The 10528-nt window shown below is 46.4% G+C and overlaps 1 protein-coding gene and 1 pseudogene across 1 annotated transcript; one reads left to right on the forward strand and one right to left on the reverse strand.

Annotated features, from left to right (window-relative positions):
• Positions 1-4971: 4971 nt before the first annotated feature.
• Positions 4972-6007, forward strand: LOC124698305 (peroxidase P7-like). The gene is made up of 2 exons (XM_047230799.1): positions 4972-5154; positions 5255-6007. The coding sequence occupies exons 1-2, from the start codon at positions 4972-4974 to the stop codon at positions 6005-6007; spliced, it is 936 nt and encodes a 311-aa protein (XP_047086755.1).
• Positions 6008-7804: 1797 nt separating this feature from the next.
• Positions 7805-10152, reverse strand: LOC124702411 (annotated as a pseudogene).
• Between the last annotated feature and the right edge of the window lie 376 nt (positions 10153-10528).

Consider the following 10528-nt stretch of genomic DNA (forward strand, 5'->3'; position numbering starts at 1 on the left):
TAATGTTGCTAATAAGAATTGTGTGAAGTTTTGTATGAACGAAGTTTTCAAGTGTAGGGAGAGAAAAATGATGTAATGAGATGAATTATGGACAAAAGCTCAAGCTTGGGGATTCCCATATCACCCCAAGAAATATCCAAGAGATACAAGCGTTAAATCTTAGGGATGCCCAAGGCATCCCCTCTTCATCAACAAAGCATCAGGTCATCTTTCTATGCGCTATATTTTTATTGCTTCATACGCTATTTGTTGTTCTTGGAGCGTCTTTAATTTTGTTTTTAGTTTAGTTTAGTTTTGTTTTCTATAGAATATAGTTGGATCCCAGCATATTTGTTTTTAAGAATGACACGCTCCATTTTAATTGCATAGAACGCTCTAGTTTTCGCTCTTATTGTTCTAGAGTGTTCTAGTTTGCTAGTACTGTGTTTAGCTCTTGTTCTTTCACTCGAATTTTGTTCAGAGCTCGTCAGTATTCTTTATTTATGTATGATTAGCTCTCTGGTCCATATTGGTTTTCATCTCTGAGAGCTATTTCAAATAAGTTGATTGGTGTTGGAGACGAGTAAAATGTTTCATGCTTATAGTGATGCAAAAGGAAGCTTGTCTAGACTGTGGCATAGATTGGCATGTCATGTTGGATGTTATTCTTGTCATATCTTAGTATTTATTGTTGTAGCATGACTTGTCTCAAATAGTTGAGAGTGCATAATGTGCTATTGAAAGAATCTTGTTTCCATCATACAAAGCATAATATTGTGGTATTCTCCTTTGATGCTTTATTGAGTTGACTTGGCACATGCTTATATCATGTTATGACTATAACCAATCAACTAAAGCCTCTATGATCATTTAGTTTTTGACTTATAATATCACTTTATGCTTTGATTGATAATGTTTTGTCGTTGTGCATGATTATGTCTATTATTGCTCTCTTAGTTGGTCGCTTCGAGTCTTTTGCTAGCATTCGCCTGTACCGAGTATGAACTCTACTCGTGCATCCAACCACCAATAACCAAAGTTTGCCATTGTGTCCACCATATCTACCTATTAGCATTATTACTATTCCAAGTAAATTCATCATGATTTTATTTATTTTACAAATTAAATTTTCGCACGAGAAAATTAGTTAGTAAAGCTCTCACGAACTTGATGGCACATTTACTTTCTTGCACTTATATTTGGGACCTAAGTTGAGTAGCATGAGGTTTAGGTACTCGTATTCAAGGGACACGTAATTTTCAACATGTGATTTGTCAAGCATATAGCTCATATTAGCCCTCACATTAACTTTAACCATTCAATATGCTTATGATAGGGGCAATGAGAGCTCAAAACTAGTGAGTACCATACTTTTTGGAAGGTTTGTAAAACTTGTTATTCTTGCTTACTCTGCAAAGAGTCTTTCTTTTATTTTTATGTTGAATCTTCATCTTCTACTTATGCACCAATTAAGAGAGCATAGTTGTCGTTCTTAGTATAATGTGCATAGTCCCAAAATTATTATTGATTAATTCATGATTATGACATTGCTTGTTCTTAAATTACTTGTATCTAGTCACCCTTTGAACTTTAAAGTTGTCCTAGCATTTATGTTTTTCTACTTCATAAAGAACATGTTGAGTACCACTGTGCTATGTTTTCTCTATGCTCATAAACAAACAGTTGCTTTCAATGCACAATTATTCATGATCCTTTGTTTGAGTTACTTCTCATGTTAGAACATAGTTGCTAAATTCTATTGTTAGAATTATGTCTATCATGCCTATGTTCAGAGTACTTTGATCCCAGCTCACAATGTTTTACAATGCTTGATCAAGATTGTGCTGGTTGCATGTCACCTCAAAAATTATTTTGTTATCACTTACCTACTCGAGGACGAGCATGAGTTAAGCTTCGGGATGCTGATACGCTGCAAACGTATCTATAATTTTTGATGATCCATGCTTCTTTTACACCTATTCCTATATACTTTTCTCACACTTCATTGAACTTTTATACATTTTCCGGCACTAACCTATTAACAAGATGCCACAGTGCAAGTTCCCTGTTTTCTGCTATTTTGTATTTCAGAAAAGTTGTACAAAAAATATTCTCGAAATTGGACGAAACAAAATCCTAAGTCAATATTTTTCCGTAACAAAGACAGAGTCTAGAGGAGGGACGAAGAAGTGGCGCGGGGCGGCCAGACCACGCCTTGGCGCAGCCAGGCCTGGGCCCGCACCAAGGGGTGGTGTGGGCCCCCTGGTCTCCACCGACCTCGCCATTCCGCCTATTTATTCACAATATCGGGAAAAACCTAAACACCCGAGCCACCATCCACGAAAAGTTCCGTCGCGGCCGCCATTGCAGACCCTAGCTCGAGAGAGTTCTGAAGCTCTTCCCGGCACCCTGCCGGAGGGGGTAATCATCGCCGGAGGCATCTACATCGCCATGCCCGTCTCCGAAGTGATGCGTGAGTAGTTCATCCCTAGACTATGGGTCCATAGCAGTAGCTAGATGGTTGTCTTCTCCAATTTGTGCCTCATATTTAGATCTTGTGAGCTTCCCTACGTAATCAAGATCATCCTTATGTAATGCTACATGTTGTGTTTGCTGGGATCCGATGAATATTGAATACTATGTTAAGATCTATTATATACTTGTCATATGTTATTTGTGATCTTGCATGCTCTCCGTTGCTAGTAGATACTCTGGCCAAGTAGACGCCTGTGACTCCAAGAGGGAGTATTTATGCTCGATAGTAGGTTCATGCCTCTAGTTTTCTGGAAGAGTGACAATAACTTCTAAGCTTGTAGATATATTGTTGCTACTAGGGAGAAAACAACAATATTTTATCCAAGGGTAATTCTATTGTTTACTTTACACACATTGCTTAATGCGATAATCTGTTGCTTGTAACTTAATACTGGAAGAGGTTCGGACGATAACCGGAAGGTGGATTATTAGTTATAGACGCAGTTGGATTACGGTCCATGTATTATGTTGTAATGCCCGAACGAATCTCATATTAATCATCTTTTCATGTGTGGTCGGTATTCTGTCAATTGCCCAGCTGTAATTTCTTCACCCAGCATGTTATTTATCTTTATGGAGAGACACCTCTAGTGAACTGTGGACCCCGGTTATTTTTCCTTTACATTGATAAATTCATCTACTGCAATCATGTTCTATTTACTTTCTGCAAGCACTGTTCTCTTTAATTACTGCAAACATCTCCTTCCACTCGATACATTTAATTCTTTGTGTTCAGCAAAACCGGTGAAATTGACAACCTCACTGTAAGTTGGGGAAAAATATTTTGGTTGTGTTGTGTGCAGGTTCCACGTTGTTGTTGACGCCGGTAGTGCGCCCTGCCAATAGTCAGCTAGCAACACCTTCAGAAGTCACGCCTTTCTCCTACTGGTCGATTAAACCTTGGTTTATTACTGAAGGAAAAACTTGTTGTTGTGCTCATCACATATTCCTCTTGAGGTTCCCCAACGAGGTTGCCAACTTCCATGGCAACACCGTTTCTTGAGGGCGCCGTTTCCTGTGTGGCGTCATCTAGGAGTTCTGGCACCTCCCTCGCCCAGGGTCTCAGGTCCCGGATGAAAACCTCAGATTTGGCATGCCAAATAGGCGACGACGGCGTCTTTGACGTCGTACCCTTCTTGGAGGCTTCGTCTTGGGCACTTGAGTTCGTGCAGTGGTTCTTCCTTGGGGTTCTTTGTGTTGGCCACATGGGAGGTGTCTTGCGATGTAGGTGGCGCGCCGGCCTCTTGAGGGGTATCTCGGTGGCTTGCGCGACGAGGATCTTCCTCGGACAGCGCGAGCGGGCCTCTGGATGAGCAGTGGTGGGCTGGCCTCTGTGCCTGATGGCGGGCTGCTGAAGACTGCACGGTTGCACGTCCGTTGAGGTTTCTAGGAGGTAGCCGCTGCGCCGACGATGTCCCTGGATTTGGGCTGAGGCCGGAGCATCAATGCTCCCAGCTGAGCTGGGTGGGCTCGCGGGATCTGGGTGGTACGCGTCTTGGCTGCGGCTGGCAGGTTCTGGGTAATTTCGATGATGCACAAGCACTGCGACTTTCATCGGCATGGGTTCTGTTTTGCGGTGGAGCTCACGCTGTAGCGTCTTAGAGGAGCACTCGACAGATTTCGGTCTTTTGTCGTAGTCGTGTTTTGAGTGTTGGGTGTGTGTGGGTGTCTCGGCCTTGTCTTAGACTTGTAATGTAAACTTCTTTTCTATCAATGAATCGAAACGCAAGATTTTGCGTTTCGCGGAAAAAAATTAAAACATCTTCAAAGCTTGCCCTGACAGTTTACGTTCCATGTACCTCAGTCCTTAGATAAGAATATATACCGTTTACAACAGTTCTGTCCATCGTACATATTGGCAGTTTGATATGATGCATCTTGCTACTGGTTAGTTAACGTAGCAAGTACATGGAACTAGCAGTAGGTTGGTTAGTGGTAGATCACCTTCATTTCAAACCCGGATGGTTGCTGAGCAGATCAATGCAGCAGCTCGCGCGATTAGTTGCTAGCAGCCGTTATGCATTGGCCAGAGAGACGATACCGATTAGTCAATTCGTTTAGGAAAATCCTCACCGGCTCAACGCACTTGATCATTCGACAGGGGTCTCCTTTTTTCCCACCTACTGTTCGGAAATCCTGAATATTCCGAACAAAGTCAAACATGCACACAAACTTTAGTTAGCTAACTGAGCATGTCTCCCTTTCTACCTTAATTATTAAGATCATCATGAGCAACGTACGCTAGATTTGCCAGAAACGAGCATAACGACGATCGAGGTCAATTGGTTGCGCTATATAAGCACTTGTCGCCGTGCCTTTTCTCCTCACTCCTCACCCTTCACAACAGTCGATCACATTCAGACCTCAGCAAATTGAGTTGATCTGTGCTTACGTACTGCAGAAGTAGTACCTCGATCGTACGTAGGCATGGCTTCGCACGGCTGCTTCTTTGTGGCGATGATGGCGATTGCTATGCTGGCCACGGCGAGCAATGGCCAGCCGCTGGTTCCTCACTTCTACGAGAAGGTGTGTCCGGCGGCGCTCCCAGCCATCAAGAAGGTCGTCGAGGAGGCTGTCGCGGCGGAGCCGCGCATGGGCGCCTCGCTCCTGCGCCTGCACTTCCATGACTGCTTCGTCAACGTACGTACAAACATACACGCGTGCCTATGAATTTGAAAGTCTTGGATTGGTAGACACGTTCTGTTGACGCACATTGCTGTTTGTGTGCTGCTTGATTCAGGGGTGCGACGGGTCCATCCTGCTGGACGACACGCCCTTCTTCACCGGCGAGAAGAACGCCGCGCCCAACGCCAACTCCGTCCGCGGCTTCGAAGTGATCGACCGCATCAAGGTCGCCGTCGACGCCGCGTGCAAGGGCAACGTCGTGTCCTGCGCCGACGTCGTGGCCGTCGCGGCGCGAGACTCAATCGTCGCGCTGGGAGGGCCGTCGTACGAGGTGCCACTGGGCCGGAGGGACGCGCGGGCGGCGAGCCAGGCGGCGGCGAACAACAGCATCCCGGCGCCGACCTTCGACCTCGGCCGCCTCGTCTCCAACTTCGCCGAGCACGGCCTCACGGCGCAGGACCTCGTCGTGCTCTCCGGTGCCCACACGCTGGGCTTCTCCCGCTGCACAAACTTCCGCGACCGCCTCTACAACGAGACCGCCACCCTGGACGCGTCCCTCGCCGCGCAGCTGAGGTCACGCTGCCCGCGTGCCGACGGCGACGGCGACGACAACCTCGCGCCGCTCGACCCGACGCCCGCGCGGTTCGACGGCGGGTACTACGCATCGCTTCTGCGCAGCGGGGGTGTTCTGCACTCAGACCACCAGCTGCTCGCCGGACCGACGGAAGGGCTCGTCAGGCTCTACGGCGCCGACAACGAGGCCTTCAGGAGGGACTTCGCGGTGGCCATGGTGAGGATGGGCAGCCTGAGCCCGCTCACCGGCATCAGCGGCGAGATCCGCGCCAACTGCAGGAAAGTCAACTACTAGCTTGCATGCGTCAATGCTCAGTGGCTCGCGCGCGCGCGACCCTGGTTAGCACTTGGCCGTTGAATTTGCTGTATCTGTCAAATGGAGTGTCTTTTTTTTCTTTGAAGCATTTAGCATTTGTTGGATTCTTGGGCTATAGCATTTCATTTGATTACGTTTGTGGGGATTTTGTAAGTGGAAACAATGTTTTATTTCACTCGGATGTGAACTAGTTCTCGTCTCATATGTAGAGTATCTGATGTAAACTACCTTTAATTTCGTGAAAATGTGGAAATCGATTTGAAACTCCTCTCTCCAGTGCATTTTTAGCTTCTTGTAACATCTCAACATCATTTATGAATATCAGTGTGTTATCTATATACAATATCAGAAATGTAACTAAACTTCTTGTATAAACAAAATTCTTGTTCACTTTTGGTGAAGCCGGGAAGGAGGGTGCATGCTGAACATCTGTCGCCAACCCTCTGGTTGTGCCTTGATGGTGAGCCTCCTCCCGTCTTGTCACCCATGGTCAAGGGAGGTTGGTCACCCCAGCAAGCCACTGCGGACTTGCTGCACCACCCTGCCCGCTCGATGAATGCGCGACACTGTGCTGCATGCACCATCCCTTGTACCGTCCCCTTGTAGTATAAAAGGAGGGCGCTGAGGTGTAGAGAAGGTTAGGCTTGGAGGAAGGAGGAGAAAAAAGTTGTATCGGAGGTGTTGGAAGAGGGAGTCTCAACTCCTGTGTAAGATGTTCATGATCAAGGAGATCAGACAAGTAGGACGTAGCGGTTTCGCATCTCGCGCCCTTAAGCTGGGTAAAAAAAAAACCATGTCTTTGTGTCGTGATTCTGTTTGCAGCGCCTATAGTTCCCTCTAGCCGAACAAAAAAGGGGTGTAAACCCTCGGTGTCCGCCATCTTAGGGACGTGACGCAATGCTTCTATTCTAAAAGCGACAAACCGAAGATAAGTGTTCTCTATGTTGGTGGAGGTGGCGAGAAGACCCATTTAAGTCTACTATTGTCGCCAAAAGAAGCAACCTCACCTACGAGGAGGAAGACCGCCTATTGGATACCCTTCCACCAGCCAATTCCTTTATTGGCGTGCCATTTGTGACTCGGTTGACCCACTCTAATATTGTCAACAACAATATGGCATGTTTCTTGAACTTAGTGGTGATTTCCTCCATTCTTTGTGTTGGTCTTTTGACTATATTTCTATATATGTTTTGCATCCACGATGGCATCTTAGAAATTACCTTAAGAAGATGATTTTCTTCATTGGATCATTTTATGATCAAGACTTAGCCGAAGTGCGTCTTTTTTTTTTTGCGAGCGGAAAGAGATTTTATTAAATATCAGGGTTACATTCAGATACAATTATAGCAGCAATTTCTGGCAGGGGACTACCCAGAGATATCTCTGTTTTCCCCTGGACCCTACCCAGCTGGGCAAGCACATGGCTTGCATTATTTGCATCCCTACTAATCTTAACTAGCTTGTTTTCTCTTTCCCTTAAGAGATCTCTTATAGCATTGATCCTGAAGGCATGGATAGAAGCATTTGGACTGCTCTGCTGAATCCATTTGATTCCTTCCAAACAGTCCGATTCTAATATGAAGTTCATTGGTGTCCGAAGTGCGTCTTAGAGCAGTGTTAGCACTGTTACGTACAAGAAAGAGAATGATGGCCGTATGTCCTTCAACAGAGAGGCGTGGAGGGCTTTCCACATGGATGAACTTGATCTTCAGATTAGTAGATGAACCTAGTGCTTAAGAAGTTGTTCTGACCCTACTTTTCCTGTCTAAATCAACATTTCACACAAGAGTTTCTTATATAAACATTATAAACAAACCAGTAAGCTTTCAGCCAGAAATGTGGTTGTTGGTAGGCACAACTATACAGTATCGTTTCTCTTTTTTTTTCAGGATTATACAGTATTATATGGAGTATATATCCTTATTTTGTGTGGGAAACAAGTAGACCATGCGAAGGAGAAATGACTGAATCTGAATCCCTGTAAGGAATTCCAAGAAAGGCCCAGTAAGCACATCAATATGGCCTTCACGTTGACACCTTATTCGGTTCCAGTAAAGTTACCAGCCCAGCTGCTTTGCAATTGCAAACGCCCATCAACTTTCCCTTGTAGTCTCAGTTCTTCAGCTTTCACTCAGTTCACCTTGCCACAGTTGAGCCGGATCTCCCCCTGCGCGCCCGTGAGCACGCCGATGTTGCCCATGTTCACCATGGCCGCGGCGAAGTCGGAGCTGAACTGCGCGGCGTTGGAGGCGTAGGTGTTGACGAGGGCGTCGGTGGAGCCGCCGTTGAAGAGCTGCTGGTCTGAGTGGAGGAGCCCCTGCTGCGAGAGAAGGTTGCTGTAGTAGGCGTTGTCGAAGGAGTTGGGGGTGGACACGTCGAGCGGCGCGAGTGTGCCGTCGCCATTGGGGGCGGACTGCGGGCAGTTGGCCTGCAGCGACGCCGCGTACGCCGGGGCGATGTTGGAATCGCCGTAGATACGGCTCCGGAAGTTTAAGCATGCCGCCTGCCCAATCGTGTGGGCTCCTGCATGCACGAGTGTACAAGTTTGTAAACTTACGAGTTCGAGGGCATCAATTCACACAAAAAGAACTATCAAGGGCATCGCATTAACAAAAAAGTATATTAATGACCTCACAATGTACGTCCGTATAACTTGAGCTTTTCGTATGTTTGATGTAAGCAATCAACGATAACCTTGATTTATCCTAGCACTATGCAAATTATAAATTGAAGATACCGGATAAATCAATTTATAATTTATAAATTGGTCGACCGAGAGATAGTAAACCTTAGACCACATAGATTCAACAAAAACTAAATCCAGATGGTGACTCATCGAGCTATGTCAAAAAGTTTTCATTGAAAATCACCAATGAGAGCATAAAGATGTACCCCCTGATCCTAAAATATGTATCTCAACTTTTTTTCTAGAGACGTGGTATTTATAACTAAAATACATCTAGAGGCTCGCGGTGGTGGAGTCCCTCCTCCCCAGCGGAACCGTGTACGACGGCCCTCCTAGCTGCATGCAACCGTGCGAGCAAAACCGATGTCAATGCCCCGGCATCGATTCGCCTGAAGTTTTACCAGGAGTAGTGTCTCGAGCTTACAGCGACGATGGAGTCGCGGGCGGCGACGGTGAGGATGTCGGCGCAGGAGACGGTCTGCGCGCAGACGGCCTCCACCTGCGCCTTGACGTTGTCGATGACGTTGAGTCCCCTAATGGAGTTGCGGTTGGGGAACGCCGTCTGCTCGCCGGTGAAGCTGGCGGTGTCGTTGAGGAGCACCGACGCATCGCATCCCTGTCACGCGCGCACCACGACACATGGAGGCCAGCTTACACGATGTTAGACCGACATGATACTACTAGCTAGTGTGCATGCTATGCTACACAATTGATGCACACGTCACACTCATGTCCGTATCGATCCCAGCCAGCTGAAGCTACAAGTCGGCAGCTGGCTAGCTACTGCAGCCGTTACTTTCACGTACCACATCATGATCAAATTGGAAAATGAGTTCTCTCAAAAAAAAAAAATGGAAAATGAGTAGCTAGCGGGTACAGAAGTTCGTATGCATAGTCGCCGAACAAGATACGCCGAAGGAGATCAGACACCATATATATGAAAATAGGTTAAGAAAGCAAAGATAGTGCATGCATGCATGGTGTCATGGTGAGAAATGTCTTTCTAGCGTGTACACTAGAGATAGTGTCCATTTTCCACTATGTTTTCTGGAACACGATGGAACTATGAAACAATTCAGCACAAATAACAAGATGGAACTATGAACAATTCGGGACAAATCAACAAGCACATGCTCGCTATCTAGCGGTAGAAACGCCGTGTTCCATCCATCCATGGTAGAGAGCGGTGATTACTTACTTGGACAAAGCAGTCGTGGAAGTGTAGCCTGAGCAGGGAGGCTCCCATGCGAGGCTCGTTGTTCACCGCCGCCGTCACGGCGCTCTTGATCGTCGCAAGGGCGCTCGGGCAGGACGCGTCGTAGAACGTCGCTGACAGCTGTGCCGACGCCGTCACGGCCAGGCCGAGAAGCAGGATCGCCGCGATGGGATGACCAACGCTGCCGGCGGAAAAGGCCATGATCATCTGATGGGAGGTAGGGGCCTGATACAAAGATCAATGCAAGTGCCTGGCTTCCATGCGTATATATAGCCACACCGCTCTTGTGTGGGTGACTCGAGTGCTCTACACCTCGTGGCGTGATGGAGCTAGCTGAGGTTCCAAATCTCCATGGCCAACTGGCTGTCTACTACCTTAGCTTGTTAATCTTTTTTTAACAGGCTAGCTGGTTAATCTTTTTTTAACAGGCTAGTAATGGTCATGCTCAATGATCAACAACTAAATACGTACTTTTTTTCTTCTCAAGAATCAGCAACAACTTGACAGCTTGCTAGTACAATAGTACGTACTTACAATTAATCGGGCATGTGTTTGCTTGAAAAAATTGAACAAACGGAATCCTAATTAACATAAACAG

This window comes from Lolium rigidum, chromosome 3, assembly GCF_022539505.1.
Source record: "Lolium rigidum isolate FL_2022 chromosome 3, APGP_CSIRO_Lrig_0.1, whole genome shotgun sequence".
NCBI lineage: Eukaryota > Viridiplantae > Streptophyta > Magnoliopsida > Poales > Poaceae > Lolium > Lolium rigidum.

Excerpts from the sequence above, each read along its gene's own strand:
- LOC124698305 (XM_047230799.1), top strand. The coding sequence starts at position 4,972 with ATGATGGCGATTGCTATGCTGGCCACGGCGAGCAATGGCCAGCCGCTG. Across the intron at positions 5,155-5,254 it reads TCCATGACTGCTTCGTCAAC|GGGTGCGACGGGTCCATCCT; the intron begins GTACGTACAAAC and ends TGCTTGATTCAG.